Source organism: Canis lupus, chromosome 16, assembly GCF_048164855.1.
Source record: "Canis lupus baileyi chromosome 16, mCanLup2.hap1, whole genome shotgun sequence".
Classification (NCBI taxonomy): domain Eukaryota; kingdom Metazoa; phylum Chordata; class Mammalia; order Carnivora; family Canidae; genus Canis; species Canis lupus.
This window is the reverse complement of record NC_132853.1, coordinates 56,514,616-56,532,002: the sequence shown is the minus strand read 5'-3', so window position 1 is coordinate 56,532,002 and position 17,387 is coordinate 56,514,616. Positions and strand designations below refer to the sequence as shown.

At 56.1% G+C, this 17,387-nt stretch overlaps 1 protein-coding gene across 12 annotated transcripts; it reads left to right on the top strand.

Moving 5' to 3' along the window:
- The first annotated feature begins 565 nt into the window (after positions 1 to 565).
- Positions 566 to 16,883, top strand: EXOC7 (exocyst complex component 7). 12 transcript variants are annotated; one of them, XM_072781647.1, is made up of 22 exons: positions 566 to 721; positions 909 to 974; positions 2,104 to 2,288; positions 2,472 to 2,577; positions 5,473 to 5,695; positions 6,630 to 6,797; positions 9,124 to 9,216; positions 10,136 to 10,204; positions 11,159 to 11,304; positions 11,558 to 11,710; positions 11,962 to 12,060; positions 12,386 to 12,448; positions 12,708 to 12,774; positions 12,959 to 13,159; positions 13,470 to 13,508; positions 14,222 to 14,287; positions 14,570 to 14,690; positions 14,970 to 15,065; positions 15,862 to 15,925; positions 16,163 to 16,204; positions 16,333 to 16,466; positions 16,709 to 16,883. In XM_072781647.1, the coding sequence occupies exons 1-22, from the start codon at positions 662 to 664 to the stop codon at positions 16,809 to 16,811; spliced, it is 2,364 nt and encodes a 787-aa protein (XP_072637748.1). In that variant the 5' UTR covers positions 566 to 661; the 3' UTR covers positions 16,812 to 16,883. The 12 variants fall into 12 exon arrangements, with proteins under 12 accessions (XP_072637748.1, XP_072637750.1, XP_072637749.1 ...); XM_072781649.1 differs by lacking the exon at positions 9,124 to 9,216; XM_072781648.1 differs by lacking the exon at positions 10,136 to 10,204.
- Positions 16,884 to 17,387: the final 504 nt, after the last annotated feature.

Below are 17,387 nucleotides of genomic sequence, written 5' to 3'. Positions count from 1 at the left end.
GACACCCTAGGGTGAGGCTTGGACAGCAAGCTCCAAGCCTCCCGGGGATGGATGGATGCTCCAAGGACTCTGCAGCCCCAGGAATCTGGCTGGGCTCCACACACGCCAGGTTTATGGTTATGGTTGCCACCAGGGCCTTGGGCCACCACTCTGTCCCCAGCCCCCAGCTCGGGGCTTGCACACGACGCCCCTTCATGCTTTTGTGTAATGCAGGCCCGAAGGAAGAAGCGACAGCACAAGCCCCTGGTTCATCAAGTGGCCACGTGTTCGGGGCCCACTCTGTGACACGCTCTGTGCTGCGGCCTGCGGGGAACGCGACATCCGCGCCTGGACACAAAATGCGATCTAGTGAAATAAGCATGTGTCCTTCCCCAGCAGCCTTTGTCAAAAGGGCGAGTCTTCACACGAAGACCGCAAGTGAGCTCCAGCCGTCCAGCTACTTGCGAACCTTCTCTGATAATACAGGGAACACGCACTTGCCACACCCAAGATGGCCACTTGCCCAGACCCGTTATCCAGTTCCGCCTGCCACTCCCAATATGGCACGACTAGCGCGCCACTGGGTGGGGCCAAAGGCGGAAGTGGGTGTGGCCGGGACGGGAGCCGAGAGGGCACACAGAGAGACAAGGCACAGGGCGGTGGGAGCCGCTGGGCCGAGGCGATGATCCCCCCGCAGGAGGCGTCCGCCCGGCGGCGGGAGATCGAGGACAAGCTGAAGCAGGTGAGGCTGGGGAGCAGGTGAGGGAAGGGACCAAGGTCCGGGCCAGGGCATCTGCTCTGGGAGGAGGCAGGGTTGGGAGGGAGCACCCCCTGTGGGGAGACGGCGTTGTGGGCGAGGCCGCGGGGCTGAGACGCGCGGTTCTTTAGCCTCGGGCTTCTTGTGGTCTGCTCACCTCCGCTTCCCCCAGGAGGAGGAGACGCTGTCCTTCATCCGAGACAGCCTGGAGAAGAGCGACCAGCTCACCAAAAACATGGTGAGTAACCCCTCGGGTGGGAGGGGCGGACAGGCCGTTTTTGCGTAAGGCCCGGGGTTCGAACCCGGGTCGCGAAGCTGGTAATGTGTGGGGTGTCTCTTACCTAGCTCCCTTGGCCTTTTCTGCCCCATCACTGAGGATGCCGCAGCCCCTGCTGGTGCAGACTTTCCGCTTTCTGCACAGGCTCTCCATTCTTCCTTCTCTCCTAACACAAACCTCTAGCGACACTGACTTAGGTGGGCTGGGTACTGGTCGTGTGCCGTCCTCACCTCGGGTGATGACCAGAGGGCAGGAGTGGCCTGAGATTTTGTGATGACTGAGGGCAGAGAAAACTCAGCCTTCACCTCAGAGGGCTTTAGGGGTCGAAGGAGCTTTGAAATCAAACAGAGCTGGGATCTGGTCCTCGCCTCTCCCTGTATTTGTGTGTGGCTCCTGACAGGTAGGTAACTCTGAGCTTCGGTTAACTCACCTACTAGAAGCAGCGATGCCAACCTCCCGGTGTGGCTGTGAAGGTCGTAGGAGCCAATGTTTGGGAGTGCATCTTGCATAGTACTTGGTCTACAACAGGTGCTCAGCAAATAGGAATTTCCTTTCTTATTTCTAGAGGAGACTGGAAAAGCTCAAATTGAGTAGATGCAAACTGGGTATGTGCCCAGGAATACAATCATCAAGTCTTAGTCCTTATCTAATGAGATTGGCCGAGAGAGAGAGAGAGAGAGAGAGAGAGAGAGAGGGTTTTGAAGGTACTAGCAATGCATTTGAGGCGACTCTGTATGAAACTACTTCTTGTTCAGGCTAGGAAAGCTTCCAAGAGAAGTGAAGTTGAGATTTAGCTTCAAAGGGTGGAAGGGAAGCTATCCTGGGTGATCATTTAGAATGAGTTCCATTTGCTGTGTGGCTTGCCTTCAAGTCAAACTTCCTCCACTTTACTTGGACCACCTCCTTTGTGCTGTGCACATGGTAAGTGCTGGGGATACAGTGGTAAACAAGGACACCGTCTCCCTCCCCTCATGGACGAATTATTATCTAGGAAACCAAAGGAAAGGCTGCAAATGTCGAAGAGCTTGTGGGTGGGTGGAAGCAGTCCTGGGACAACCCCAAGTCCTGAGACTGGGCTGTCCCCCTGCAGGTGTCTATCCTGTCATCCTTTGAGAGTCGCCTTATGAAGCTAGAGAACTCCATCATCCCTGTGCACAAGCAGACTGAGAACCTGCAGCGGCTGCAGGAGAATGTTGAGAAGACTCTGTCCTGCCTAGACCATGTCATCAGCTACTACCATGTGGCCAGTGACACTGAGAAAATCATCAGGGAGGGGTGAGCTAGGGCCAGAGGGTCACATTGCCAACACCTCTTGGGCCAGTGACAACGCTAGGCTTTTGAATATATTTGAGCCCAGAATCCGTTGTGTTAATTCTCTTCCCTTCTAGATTCCATTCTCTTGGTCCTTCTTCTTCATCTTCCATCTGCCCAGGCTGATGCAGCTCTTTGCCTTCACAGCCCCACAGGCAGGCTGGAAGAGTACCTGGGGAGCATGGCCAAGATTCAGAAGGCTGTGGAGTATTTCCAGGACAATAGCCCAGACAGCCCAGAGCTCAACAAAGTGGTGAGAGGCCCGTGGGTGAATGTGGGAGGTTTGGGGACACCAGGCCCTGCCCTGGTCTCATGAGGGACACAGGGCCAGCTTAAAGGAGAACCTAGTAGAAGAAACAGTTGTAGGCAATGCAGTATGCATACTGCAGGCATGAAGACTTCTGCCTTTGAAATTATAGATAACATATTTTTATTATGTTTTTATAATTTAAACTAAATTACACATCCAATATAAATTTCATATTTGAGCTTTATACATTCATTTGTGTTTTTTTCTGTTGTGGTACAAACATAATATAAAATTTGCCATTTTAATCATTTTTAAGTGAGCAGTGGCATTAAGTACATTCACGTTGTGCACCTGCCACCCCCATCCATCTCCAGAACTCCTTCCATCTTCCCAGAATGAAACTCTTGCCCACTAAACATTTAACTCCCATTCCTCCTTTTCCCCAGCCCCTGGCAAGCATCATTCTCCTTTATATCTCTATGAATTTGATTGTTCTCAGAACCTGCATTCGTGTTTTCATGTTTGATTTCTTTGTTTTACAACTTTGTGTTTAAGTATTAGAGTTAGCAGGTGACCAGAGCAGAATGGGGTAAGGCTAGAAAGTGAGGTTGTCTCAAGGCACCAGGAAAAGGGGAGAATGCAGACCCGAAAAGTGGTAGGAGCGGAGCCCCAGACCTCCCAAAGCGGGAAGAACAGTAGAGGAAGGGTCAACTCAGACCTAGTCACCCAGCACACCTTCCTGTTGGCACTACAGTTCTCACCCCAAGTATATGTCTTGCCCAAAACAGGAAGTAAGCGAGATACGCAGATGGGAACCTGGCCTTTCTCAAACCCAGAAAGCTTTTGCTTAGAGCAGTACTTCCCAACATTTCTCCCATCGGGGTTTGTGATGGAAGTGAGGACATTTGTATGTCACACTGGGGTGAACTAGTAACCAGGCAGTGGTTTCTGGCCACCCAAGGTTCTTTCTTCTTGCCTGGAGGATTGGCAGGATCAGTACCTTGGAACACCAGTCACCAATGGGGACACACCAGTGTCATCAGTGCACTGCAGCACATGGGTGGAGGGCCTGTCTTGCAATTAGGGTGTCAGGGACTGGACAACTTTGTTTTGGGGCTCATTGCTAAGTTTGGATCGTGGAGTGAAGAGCTATCCTAGAACTTGGGCGTGGGGCTAGGGTGGAGACAGAACACGTTAGCCAGAGGTCTCAAGAGGATGTCCTCCTCGTTCAAGCAGAGATGGTCCAACTCCTTCCTCTCTCGTGTTTGAAATACCTTTATTGAGATATAATTATTTCTTGAAATGTAATTCACATACCATAACAATTGCTCATTTAAAGGATGCAATTCAGTGGTTCTAGTATAATCATGGAGTTGCACGACGTCACTGGAACCAATTTGAGAACACTTCCATCACCCAAACAAGAGCCCTGAACCTACTGGCAGCCACTCCTCTCTGCTCTTCTTCCCAGTCACGTGCCCCTGCTAGTCCATGGTCTACTCTGTTTCTCCAGATTTGTTCATTCTGGGCTTCTCCTGTGAATGGTATCATGTAATGTGTGACCTTTTGTGTCCACCTTCTTTGACCTACCATAATGTGTTTTTTAAAAGATTTCATTTATTCATTTGAGAGAGAGAGAGAGAGAGAGCATGAATACGGAGGAGGAGGGATTCCTGGGTGGCGCAGCGGCTTAGCGCCCGCCTTTGGCCCAGGGCGCGATCCTGGAGAGCCGGGATCGAATCCCATGTCGGGCTCCCGGTGCATGGAGCCTGCTTCTCCCTCTGCCTGTGTCTCTGCCTCTCTCTCTCTGTCTCTCTCTCTGTGACTATCATAAATAAATAAAAAAATAAAAAAAAAAAATAGGGAGGAGGAGAGGGAGAAGCACCGAGCAGGGAGCCCAGTGCTGGACTTGATCCCAGGACCCCAGATCATGATCTGAGCCAAAGGCAGACACTTCATTGACTGAGCCCCCCAGGTGCCCTTGAGCATAATGTTTTTTTTTGTTGTTGTTGTTGTTTTTTAATTTATTTATGATAGTCACAGAGAGAGAGAGAGAGGAGGCAGAGACACAGGCAGAGGGAGAAGCAGGCTCCATGCACCGGGAGCCCGATGCGGGACTTGATCCCGGGTCTCCAGGATCGCGCCCTGGGCCAAAGGCAGGCGCCAAACCGCTGCGCCACCCAGGGATCCCGAGCATAATGTTTTGAAGGTTTAGGCATATGGTGATGTGTGTCAGCGCTTCATTCCTTGCTATGGCTGAGCATGTCGAATTGTGTGGATGGACCACATGCACCACTTGATGGACACTGCACTTTTCGGCGATTACAAATAATGTTGCTATGAATCCTCACGGATCCTGTTTTGTGTGGACAGATGTTTCCCATTCTCTTGTATGTTCTGGCTACCTGCTTCTTACCAGATAGATAATTTGTGAGTGTTTTCTCTCATCCTTTAGGTCATCTTTTCACTTTTTTGATGGTGTCATTCACTGAACAAAGTTTTTCAGTTGACATGGTTCGATTTGTCTATTTTTTTTCTTTTTTTTTAAATTTTATTTATTTATTCATGACAGACACACACACACACACACACACACACACACACAGAGGCAGAGACACAGGCAGAGGGAGAAGCAGTCTCCATGCAGGGAGCACAATGTGGGACCCGATCCCGGGACTCCAGAATCATGCCCTGGGCCGAAGGCAGGCGCTAAACCACTGAGCCACCCAGGGATCTCCCGATTTGTCTATTTTTTTCTTTTGCAAACCCTTTCCTAACAAGAAGACAGATTAATGGCTCAGTGGGATGTTCATCGGCTGGTGAGGGCAGAGGAGGGGCCAGCTGAATGCTGAAGCAGCCCTGGACCCTCTCCCTTCCTTCCTCCCGTCGTCCCTGCAGAAGCTGCTGTTTGAGCGGGGGAAGGAGTCGCTGGAGTCCGAGTTCCGCAGCCTGATGACCAGGCACAGTAAGGTCGTGTCCCCTGTGCTCATCCTGGATCTGATCAGTGGCGAAGATGAGCTGGAGGTCCAGGAGGAGGTACCCCTGGAGCACCTGCCCGAGGGAGTGCTCCAGGACGTGATCCGCATCTCCCGCTGGCTGGTGGAATACGGCCGCAACCAAGGTGAGAGGACCTGGGGGGCAGGGCCAGACCAAGTGGGCTTTTCTCCCCTTTATTTCTTTAATCTACCTGGGTGTTTTTTTAATAAGTAGAAGTTCAATACGAAATGATATATGAGCAATAAACCTACAGCTTATGTGACAGCTATGAATGCGTCCACGGCAGTTTTAGGGGCTCCCTTGGGAGAAGAGGGAGGCCATCAGACAGCCTCCAGACCCCTCAGCGGCCTTCAGCCAGAGCCCCTGTGTTTTGGCCCGTTTTTTTTCACGGGGCTCCCAGAGACACATTGGATGGAAACTGCGGAAATGTAGTGTGTCCTTGTTCATTTGCATTTTTGGATTCTCCAGTTTTCCAGTATTGATAAACAGTGCTGCAGTGAGCATACTCAGGCTTTTCTTACATAGGGAGTTCTTTGGCTGTTTTCTCAAAGATGTGACTATCAGGTAGAAGTGTCCAAACAGAAGTGTCCAAACAGATCTGTCCAAACAGAGAGAGACCATGCATGCAGTGGGAAGGAGCAGAAGGAGAGAGAGTGTTAAGCAGACTCCCCATTGAGTGTGGAGCCTAACGTAGGGCTCAGTCTCACAACCCTGAGATCATGACCTGAGCTAAAACCAAGAGTCGCACACTCAACCGACTGAGCCACCCAGGCATCCTCTAATTTTTTATGTATTTCTTTTATTTAAAAGAACTTTACCTTCAAAACTTAATTAGCCATTCTATTGAGGGGTATTTTCCCTTTAAGACGACTTGATTTGGGACCAGGGTATGTGGGTGGCTGGGAGCCATAGCAGATGCTAGGCATGAGTTAGCAACTAAAATGGTGGGCTCTACTCCCGCTCTGCACCCGGCACCTAGAGGGGAAAGTGAGGTTCCCCTAGCAAGGCAGAGGCAGGGACCCCAGCTGCCATAGCTCTGTCATCCCCTCTCTCCTCAGATTTCATGAATGTCTACTACCAGATTCGCTCCAGCCAGCTAGACCGCTCCATCAAGGGCCTGAAGGAGCATTTCCGGAAGAGTAGTTCCTCCTCTGGGGTTCCCTACTCCCCTGCTATCCCCAATAAGAGGAAAGACACGCCCACCAAGAAGCCCCTCAAGAGGCCAGGTGAGCCCCCCACCCCGGCCCTTTAAGCCCCAGCCAGGAGGCTGCATGGGACCTGCATTACTTTCAGCCACCTTGAGGTTAGCAGCATCGGCCCGTCCAGAGCTGGTCCTCTTGGTGACCCCAACTGTAGGTACGCAGGACAGAAAGCACCTAGCAGGGACCTCTCTGCTAAGGCTCTGTGCTCCGGGGGAAATGTCCTTGTGTGTCAGCCACGGCCTGGCGAGCGTGGCCGTCTTGGGCTACTGAGAGCTGTTGTCCTCAGCTGCAGGAGAGGCTAGGATATCACAAGTGAAGGGCTGCTGCCACCATAGCTGACACTGCTGAGCTGTGTACACTGTGTACACTGCCCACTGTAGCCTGTGGGACCTGTCCCTCGTGATAGCAGGTTGTGTTTAAGTGTCTCTTCCCTATGCCCCTCAGCAAGCACCTGCTCCCACTCAGGCCTTTAGTTGGGGTTTGGAGAAATGGTAGCATAGAGGCTGCCCTTGGGGGCCCCAGCAGAGACACACCGCCTTCTTCCCTCCAGCGTGGGTATCCTGGCTGTCACCTAGAAAACCTGCTCCCAATAGTGACTGTGCTGAGCCAGCCTGCTGGGCCGCAGCTGCCGGCACACAGTAGGTCTATTCCTATGTCTCTGTGCTTTGGGCGGGGCAGTCTTCCTCCATGAGGCTGTGAGGCAGCCCGCTTCAGCTGGCCTGTGCCCTCTTCCCCATCTCTTCTCTGACAGGCCCACAGGGGGCCCCCGACTGGTCTGCACTGCCCCCAGAGTGTTGGCTGGCCATGGCGGGGCTCACAGGGGGTCTCATCTGTCCTTGGCTTGTGGGTTCTAGAGGAAGACTCAGGCTGTGAGGATCCCTGGTCTCTGCAGAGTCTCAAGAGCTGTCAGCAGCCAGCGCATCAGGGCTGATGTTAGAGAACCAGGGAGCCAGGCCCCTGGCACATCCGCTCCTGGTTCGGAGGTGGGGAGCAGCGAGGCCTCAGTGGACCAGTAATCTAATCCCAATGTCAGCATCTGTGGTCACTGGGCACCTGATGGGTTTGGCGGCCACCCCATCAGCATTTGTCACCCATGTCCACACCAGCCAGCCTCCCCCAGGCCCGTGTGCTGGGGCTGTGGGGCAGGAATCCGATTTGCTCATTAGCAGGACCGCTGGCTGAATGGGGAGAACACAGGAGACAGATGCTGAGCCTGGGCCCTGAACTTGGTCATTAGTGGCTAATTGTCACGTGGTCCAAACAGAACAAGGAGCTGTCACAGATCTTGCCCCTCCTCGCCCCGCTTTTTGGGGTGCTGCCAGGACCCGCACAGCCTCACTGTGTTCAGAGACAGCTGCGGGGACACAAGGAGTCTCCAGGGGAGACGAACCAGGGTTACACGTGGGGCCTCCTCCCCGTTCCTAGTACATTTTATCAACAAGGCAGCTGTCCTCGGCTATTTTAAATACTATTTTATATCCCCCATTTTCTGCCCTGCGAGGTCTCATTCCCACCGAGGTGGCTGACCCCCGGGGCTGTAGGCGCTGTGGTTTTGTTTGTGTTGATTTCACTCGTGATACTAACTGTTGTTTTTTTCCCCCATGCCGGGAGCATGCCCCCCTCTCTACTATCCTGCCTCCTCCGGCTCTGTGTGGTGGCTTCCGTTAACCCCAACCGAGCTTTTGAGTTTGTTCCCGATTGCTTTGGGGGTTCGGGTCGCTTTGGTGCGAGGGGCCAGGCTGCCTCAGGGTCTCCAGGCCTTCTGTCTCAGGCACCGCTCTCCCAAGAAGCTCAGTCACGTTTCACCAACTCCCGGGTTCTGCGTTCTGTCGACCTCTTCCATTTGTCCACGTCCCAACACTGAGCATGCCCGGGGAACCCTGCCTGGCATTTCGGGGCCGGGCCAGGGGGTCCCCAGACTCCGCCAACCTGGCTGTGCTCTCCGGGTGGGAGAGCTTCGTCACCAGCACCTCCGTCCTGAGCCCTGGTCTGTTCTGCCTTAACTGCCACTCAGTGGTGTCTTTATTTTTGGCTTCTCCCGATGGATCTTTGCCCATCTCATCTCCTTCACCTGCTGCACTTCCTAAAGAGAACTCAAATCCAGAGCAACGAGGGTCAGTAGCAGAATCAGGAGCCCCATGTGGGGCATGACCTGGGCCCGTTCCCTCCTGTCCATCTGCAGTGCCTCCGGGGGTCCTGGAAGGGGCCTGCTGGAGAGATGGCGTGTGGGCATGCTCACTGTTGGGGGGCCGGGGCCGGGGCTCGGGGGGGCAGGTGGAGGCCTGCTGCTGTTTTCTCTCACTCATTTCCTAGGTCTTCTTGTCTCCTCTCTGTGTGGCTCTGGTGACAGGGACGATCCGTAAGGCTCAGAACCTTCTGAAACAGTATTCCCAGCATGGTCTAGATGGGAAAAAGGGGGGCTCTAACCTCATTCCTCTGGAAGGTAATCACCCTGTGTTCTTCTCCTGTTCCCTCCTCCTCCACCATGTGTCCACTCTCGTGGCAGGGCAGAGCCTCCAAGCCCCCAGGAGGGCCATGGGAGAGTCCCTGAGAGGGGAGCAGGGGTGGGAACAGCAGGTCCCTGGTGCTGCTCGTTCCAGATGGCCACAGGGGTAGGTGTCGTGGCCTCGGCCTGGTCCTGGCGGGCTGACGGCAGCTCTGCCCTCCCTGAGGCTTCCTACTCCCTCCCTCCCCGTCTCTGTCCTTGTCTTCTATTTGAACTCAGAGAAAGTTCTTTGTCATGGGCAGCCCTTTCACGCTCAGACCAGCAGTGGCAGGATCAAGCCGGCCTAGGCCTCCGGGCCACCCCCACCTCCCCTGGCTTTAGAGAGGGGAGGGTGTGCCGCAAAGGGGATGGGCAGCCTGTAGGCCGGGTCCCTCCTTGCCTCCTATCAGAGGAGGGACAGCCCTGCCCTGGTGGACCTGACCCTCCTTCCAAAGAATAATCCTTGGAACAAAAGGAGGCTGTCCCGTTTCACTCAGCAGTGACATTACTCTAACTGGGTCTCTCCCCAAATATGGTGAGGTGGGTAAACCCCCTGGGGCTGAGCATCAGATCCTCTGGAGCTGCCAGAAGCTCTCCAGAACCCTCCTTGGTCGTCCCGCAGGCTTTCTCTTGGCCTTGGGCTTGGAGAACCAGCTCCCAAGGACGGTCTGGGACACTGCGAGTCAGGCTTGAAATGGCTGTTCCCAAGGTGGTCCGAGGCAGAGGAGGGCCTCAGAGCCCCCTCCCGGGGCCCTTCTCACACCCCCATCTCACATCCCCTCCTGGAGGTTGAGGGCTTCTTCCCCGGCCCCGAGGGGCAGCCCACCCGGCCCCTGGATAAACGCTGCTTGTGTCTGTGCGGCCGACGTCTTGCTAGGTCACGAGCATGATTTCCGAGTTAAGCACCTGTCCGAGGCCCTGAACGACAAGCACGGGCCGCTGGCTGGTGAGTACCGCAGCCCAGCCCGAGGGCAGCCGCCGCTGCCTTGGCAACAGTCCCCGGAGGGCTCCGCTCTGAGGATGAGCCAGGCCTGTTTGCCTCTCTCTCTCTCAAGTCTCTCTTTTGGGCACTAGGTCTCCTTGTCTCTCTCCAGATGGGAGTGTATGCCTGGCTCTCAGGGCCTGGGCCAAGGGGAGAAGTCGCCGCTACTTGGACGGCGGCTCCCTGGCGGGCAGGGAGCCCTGACATCTGACTCCACCAACAGCTCTAAAGCTCTGACTCGGAGCCCGTTTCTTTGCTTATGGGACCAGGTTGCCTGCGGGTGCCCCCTGCCCCAGCCTCCACTAGTGGGTCCCAGTCTCCTTTTGAGCCAGCTGACCAGCCAGGAGCCCTCCTTTTCTGGGACTCACATTGCCTCTTCTCAGAGTGTAACCCTGTGCCAGCTAGCCTCATAGGCCATAGTCCACCACTGCCTTCTTAGACATTCCAGAATGTCTGGTGGGGCTGAGAACTGCCCTCAGTGACCTAGCATTTTCTCAGATGGGTGACCACAGTGCCCTTGAGACAGGCACTGCCTCTCGCCCACCCTGGCCACCCTCTTTCTGGTGCAGTTCAGAATCCTAAGTCCTGGGGTCAGGCATACCGTGGCTAGGAAGCCGATTTAGGGCTCTTCCCTCTTTATCCCCTCATTGATCTCCCTACCACCTTTAGTACCTGATGCTCTGGGACGTAAACACTGTCCAGCAGAGCTGAAAATGAAGCCAGGACAAAGGCTGGATTCAGCCCCGTTTTTCCTTTTGAGCAGTCAGGCCTGCTGGAATCCTCTCAGCTTTCTGCCAGAATAGTCCTCCTCCTCCCCATCTCCTGCTGGCCCGAGCTACAGGCCAGGAGCTGGGGAGACCCAGCAGGGAGAGCGGCTTCCCGCAGGCCAGCAGCTCAGGGGCACTGCTGTCCCTCCAGGGAGAGACGACACGCTAGATGTGGAGACCGACGCCTACATTCACTGTGTCAGTGCCTTCGTCAAGTTGGCCCAGAGCGAGTACCAGCTGCTGATGGACGTCATCCCTGAGCACCATCAGAAAAAGACCTTTGATTCTCTGATCCAGGTGCTGCCCCGCCCCCACCCTGCTCCTGGGTCCTGACCAGATGCCCCAGCAGAAGCTGCCACCACAGAAGCTCACGTTTGGGACAGACCTGTTGTCCTGTAGCCTTCAACTAGAGCCACACAACTAGTGTGTGTGTGTGTAGGGGGGCGGGGGTTCCTCCCCATTGCTGCCCCCTGCTGAGGCAGGGGCCCCTGGGAAGCCGCTCACACCCCTCTGCCCCCCTGTGAGCCGCATCCTTGCCATGCTCTCCCAGGATGCACTGGACGGGCTGATGCTCGAAGGGGAGAACATCGTGTCTGCTGCCCGCAAGGCCATCATCCGACACGACTTCTCTGCCGTGCTCACTGTCTTCCCCATCCTGCGGCACCTCAAGCAGACGAAGCCCGAGTTTGACCAGGTGCTCCAGGTATGTGGGTAGGAAGACCCGGGGACACAGGGAGGAGGAATCGTGCTGCCTGGCATGGCCTCCCAAGGGGTGCAGCTTCTCTGCCCTCATGCCTCCAGTCAGAAGGTGAGCGGAAGCAGCTTCTACACGGGGCCGCAGATGTAGGCACACACTCACAGGGTGACCGAACAGGAGTGGGAGCCCTGCAGTGAGGGGCAGGGAGGCAGCTGGCGGGGAGCCAGGCTCAGCTCTGCAGCCGTGTGCGTCCTTAGGGTACAGCTGCCAGCACCAAGAACAAGCTGCCCGGCCTCATCACCTCCATGGAGACAGTTGGAGCCAAGGCATTGGAGGACTTTGCCGACAACATCAAGGTGCTCTCCCTCTCCATCTGCGGCCCTAGAACTGTGGGCAGGACCCCCAGGGGCCTGCCTCGGGGGCTCCTACGGAAACCAAGCCACCCAGCTAGCCCATTGACTAGCTGGCTGTGCTGCTAGTCAATACCCAGGGGGCTCCAGAGCCTCTGAGGGGTGAGGCTGCTGCCCTATTTTTCCTGTCCCATCTCTCACCTGTGTGCCTGAGGGGCACCCCAACACCTCTCTGCCAGGAGGTGGCATCGGGTGCAGACAGCCTGGGCCCCGGGGTGGAGCGCAAGGCCTTGGAAGCAGGTTCAGGAAGTTGGGACTGTTTTTTCCACAGAATGATCCAGACAAGGAATACAACATGCCCAAGGATGGCACCGTGCATGAGCTCACAAGCAATGTAGGTGCTGCCCCGGGTTGCCTGGGGAGGGGAGGGACCCAGCCTGGCCCAGAGCTTGTGGCAGGATAGATGGCAAAGTATTTCGTGTCTCCAGTAGACTGGATCATTCAGGGCAGGAAGCTTGCAACCACTCTTCCCTTGGCAGACCCCAGGCCCTGCACTTGCCCTGGAACGGTCAGAAGGGGTGTGTTTGGGAGGTGATCTGACTCTAAGGTCCTGCCCTTGACCTTCTCCCTGGACCTGTTTTCTCCCCACACAGGCCATCCTTTTCCTACAGCAACTCCTGGATTTCCAAGAGACAGCCGGGGCGATGCTGGCCTCCCAAGGTACTTGGCACCTCCCAGTGGGGCCCCCTCCCCATACCCCACTCCTCCCTCTTGTCTGGAGACACAGGGTTACTGGCCACCTCTGGGAGAGATTTCCTCTGGCTCTGTGAAGTGGGGTTTGACTGTGCCTTTCCTGACCCGACCTCCCTCCCTTCTCGCTCCTTCCACCGTCCTCGCTCTGGAGAGTGGCACTCCCTGGTTCGAAGATGCCCTGCCTGCCTCGCCCCTCCTTCCGCATTTCTCCATCTGCTCTTGGGTTCGCCTGTCCTCCCGATTAGTCTCACACAGCTGACCGTTCCGTGGGCTGGCGCCTCAGGGCCAGCCGGGTGTCTTCCCACTGACTGCTGCCCTGGCATTGGAGCTGGGGAGGTTGGCATGGAAGGAGGTTGGCATTTCTGAGCACCAAGACCCAACCCAATTTGTTGGGGCCCCCGGGCCCTCCCCCTCCCTCCATTTTGGGGGCGAGGGAGCCAGGAGCGGCCTCTGGCCTGCAGTTCTCTAGATCCCCACTTCGCTGCGTGCTCCCTCACCTTCCGGGGAGCAGCCTGGGTGTGTCCTGCTGTCTGTGTTCTGGCTGTCACGGGGAGGGGTCTGCTTGCTCGGGGACACGGTTGCTAACCTGTGTTTGCACTTTGCGTCTTTCTCCCTTCTTTGTCTCCCCTTCCCCTCTGAGTGCACTGCCTTTCACTCCGTAGTTCTTGGGGACACATACAATATTCCTTTAGACCCCCGAGGTAAGCGGCAGGGCTCTACAGCCCCATCCTACCCCTCTGAAACCCCATGGGTGAGATTCCTTAGGGACAGAGGCACCCAGACAGACTCAGGACCTATTGGGAGCGGGGATCAGAGGGGATGTGGGTTTCTCTAGGGCACTCCCAACTCTCTCAGCTCCCAGCAAGGCTGGCTGCACCCTCCAGGCTAGCCTAGTGCCTGCCCCCTCCCTCCCCATATACCCTCACCACCACCTCCTTGGCCTTCTGTTTGTCTAGAGGGGCCCAGTAGAGGAGGTTGTGGGAAGTGGGGGAGAAAGGGGAAAGGCCATAGGGAGCCCACTCTGAGACCCTGCTGTTCACAAATATGATAAGTGGACCTTATAGAGAGCACCTTGCATTAGTTGGGGCTGGGGGGAAAGGGGTGTCCCACTCCTGTGCCCCCAGACTTCCTGCTGATCATGGGCCAGCTCATTAATCCTGCCACCTATCACCATAGAGGGGCTTGCCCTGGGCTCCAGGAAGAGGCTGCCCAGGGGGTGCTCCTGCAGCAGGTGGGAGCTTGGCAGCTCAGCAGACCAACCCCTTCCCCGTTCTGCGTCCAGTCTGCCTGAGGAAGGCTCAGGGCCCCCCCACCCCCACCCCAAGGTTTCCACAGCTGCTCCAGGGGCTGAGGGAAGGCCAGAGAGGGTCCTGGCTGCTGCCATGGCTGCAGTGACAGGCCTCTCTTCTCCCAGAGACCAGCTCTTCAGCCACCAGCTACAGCTCCGAGTTCAGCAAGCGCCTGCTAAGCACGTATATCTGTGAGTGCTCTCTGGCTGGCCGGCAGCCCCCCGCGCCCACCTGCCCACCTCCACTGGCGTTTCCCTTCCTTCCTCTGTGCCCTCCTGCTATTCCCAGTGCTCTCCTGAGCCTCACCTTTGGAATCGCAGCCTAACTTCCAGTTTAGGGGCTGAGCTGGGCTGTGGGCAGAGGGCTCCTGAGGCTTGTGGAGTCTGGAGTTGGGAAGGACAAGGCTCTTGGGACAGGGACTGGGTCATTTAGGTCAGACTGCCCATGGATGTAGCCACACCCTCCCTGTGCAGGTAAAGTCCTGGGCAACCTGCAGCTGAACCTCCTGAGCAAGTCCAAAGTGTATGAGGACCCAGCTCTGAGCGCCATCTTTCTGCACAACAACTACAACTACATCCTCAAGGCCCTGGAGAAGTGAGTGGCTGCAGGGGCCTGCGCCTACCTGCCCTCCTGCCTGTCCTCCCACACTGCCTCCGTCCCTCCTGCCTGCCCTCCTGCCTGCCTCCCTCCTGGGGCTGCCTGCACCCTCTGCCTGGCCAGGTGGGGAGGGAAGCCCTTGACCTCCTGGAGTCCTAGGACCTGGGGCACAGGCATAAGGCAGGCCTCCTGCTGGTGCTGCTGCGGAGGCTCACTACCCTTGGGCCCCAAGAGCCAATGCGGCCCTCCTCTGCTTCCTCCTTATCCCCGCCCCAGGTCTGAGCTGATCCAGCTGGTGGCTGTGACCCAGAAGACTGCTGAGCGCTCCTACCGGGAGCACATTGAGCAGCAGATCCAGACCTACCAGCGGAGGTGGGCCTCCACCGTGCCCCCCCCCCATTACCCCCAAGCTTGTGTCCTTCACTCACTCTTCCTGTCCAAGCTTCATTACAAGTGGGGTCAGGAATGGGGAACTGCTCCCCTATGAACTCAATGCTCCCCTTGCTGTTTCACCACACTGACCAGGTGGAGGGGAAGCCCCTCCCTACCACCACCTGCTCCCTAGGGGCTGCTATGGCCAGCCTCTCTAGAGGGTGGTGTGCCAAGGGTGCAGGCTAAGAAGACTCAAAAAACTGCATATCAGAGGTGTGGGGATGTGAGGCCAAGCAAAGAGCAAGGTTGTAAGAATACTCAAACTTCCTGAGCCTCGCTCTGTAGTGCTCCCACTGCTCCTCACCCGTCCTTCAGAGCTCCTTCTGTTCCTCGCCCCCAGGGCTCCCTCTGCTCCTTGCCCCTGTTTCTCCTTGGTTTGTGTGTTTCTTCCTGTAAGTGGTCTCCCTCCTCCTTGCTTTGTCTGTCTTCTGCTTCTTTCTTCCTCATCTGCTTCTCCATCTTTATTCTCCAGGAGATCGATGTGAGGCATAGCTGCTAGTTATTTGTTCAATTTATTGAATGTTGTTTCCTGTTCTTAATTTTAAAAGCCAGCAGCTTGAACATTTTCTTTTCCCAAGGAGAAATCTCACTGTGCTCTGCTGAGTTCTGACCCCCATGGATCGTTGACCTCCCCTCCCCTAGTAGATTTAAAAAACAACACAAACCAGCCCCTGGAAAGAGGCAGCAGCCTGAGGTTGTCCCTCCTCTGCCTTCTGCCTCTCTCTCCACCTGACAGCTGGTTAAAGGTGACTGACTACATTTCTGAGAAGAATCTACCTGTATTCCAACCCGGAGTCAAGGTGGGCGGAAGGCCTGGGCTGGGAAGGGGTGTCTAGCAGATGTGATACTTTGTGTCATGTCTCTGGGGAAAAAAATGGACAAGCATCCTGCTGGGATGAGCAAATGATGCCTGCCTGTGGCCATGACGGTATCCAGAAGAAGGGCCAGGCCCAGGCTTGGGTGTTTGGGGAAGGAGCCAGTGGCAGGGCAGATCTGCTCTGAGGAACACTTTCTCTGCCCTCTCTCACCACCCCCAGCTGAGGGACAAGGAGCGACAGATGATCAAAGAGCGTTTCAAGGTGAGTTGGGGTCTTCCCTGCTCACCCAACCCCCCACCACCTCCAGTGCTTCCTGCTGCTATTGCAGGGACACGGACCCAAAGTCTTTATCTTTGGGTCACTCCCATTTCCACTTTTTTGGTGGCCAGGGTTTCAATGATGGCCTTGAAGAATTGTGCAAGATCCAGAAGGCCTGGGCTATTCCTGACATGGAGCAGAGAGACAAGATTCGCCAAGCTCAGAAAAACATCGTCAGGGAGACGTACGGGGCCTTTCTGCACAGGTGAGCCCTTTGTCTCCACCTTCCCAGCCCTGGGCCCCGCGCTTCCCCTGCTGGGTCTCTGCTCTTCTCTTCTACAGGAACACACAGAGGGGCGTGAGGGTGTGGGTGGCAGATCCAGGGCCGTGGGCTTTGCTGTGGGGCCAGAAAGGGACATCTCTCAGGGGCAGCCTGTCAGGAGCACCTTAGGCTGCGGTGGAGCTGGGGGGCTGGCCAGGCTGCCCCTGACCTCAGTGCCTGGGCAGGTATGGCAGCGTGCCGTTCACCAAGAACCCTGAGAAGTACATCAAGTACCGCGTGGAGCAGGTGGGCGACATGATCGATCGCCTCTTTGACACCTCTGCCTGAGCCTGCTGCTCTCCCTGCCTGGTACTGCCCGGTCAGCCCTGTTATTGGACAGATAAACCAGTGTTAACTCTGGGCCTGGTGAGTTTGACATCCTTTGGGACAGGAACTTTTTCCACCCCTTGTCCAGCCCAGAGCTGTCCCTGAGCACCCCCCCGCCCCGAGTCCTGGTCTGCACTTCTTCCTGGAACCCACCCCCACCCCTGACCAGCACTCTCCCAGAATACTGGGGCTCCTTCCCACCTTAGGTTTCATGACCCTCAAGCTGCATGGGCCACGTGATGGCTTCTAGACAGGAAAGGACAGAGAAGGAGGACAAAGGGCTTGTGCCCACAGCTGCCTCGTGTGTACAAGAGCAGGAGGGGAAACAGCCTGCCTCCGGCCCAGCTCAGAGCTGCGGGTGGGGACCACCTGTTTTAGCCCTGAAGTGTGGGTAGGGCAGGCCACAGCAAAGCCAGAGAGCATGGAGAAAAAGGTAGCAGGATTGACCTGCTCATGGATTTATGCAGAAAACATAGTTCCCGTCACCCACGGTCCTGAAAATCGGGGGTGTTCTGCCTCCCAGGCATCCCTCAGGTG

Excerpts from the sequence above, each read along its gene's own strand:
- EXOC7 (XM_072781647.1), top strand. The coding sequence starts at position 662 with ATGATCCCCCCGCAGGAGGCGTCCGCCCGGCGGCGGGAGATCGAGGAC. Across the intron at positions 14,288-14,569 it reads CCTGCTAAGCACGTATATCT|GTAAAGTCCTGGGCAACCTG; the intron begins GTGAGTGCTCTC and ends CTCCCTGTGCAG. Across the intron at positions 14,691-14,969 it reads ATCCTCAAGGCCCTGGAGAA|GTCTGAGCTGATCCAGCTGG; the intron begins GTGAGTGGCTGC and ends TCCCCGCCCCAG.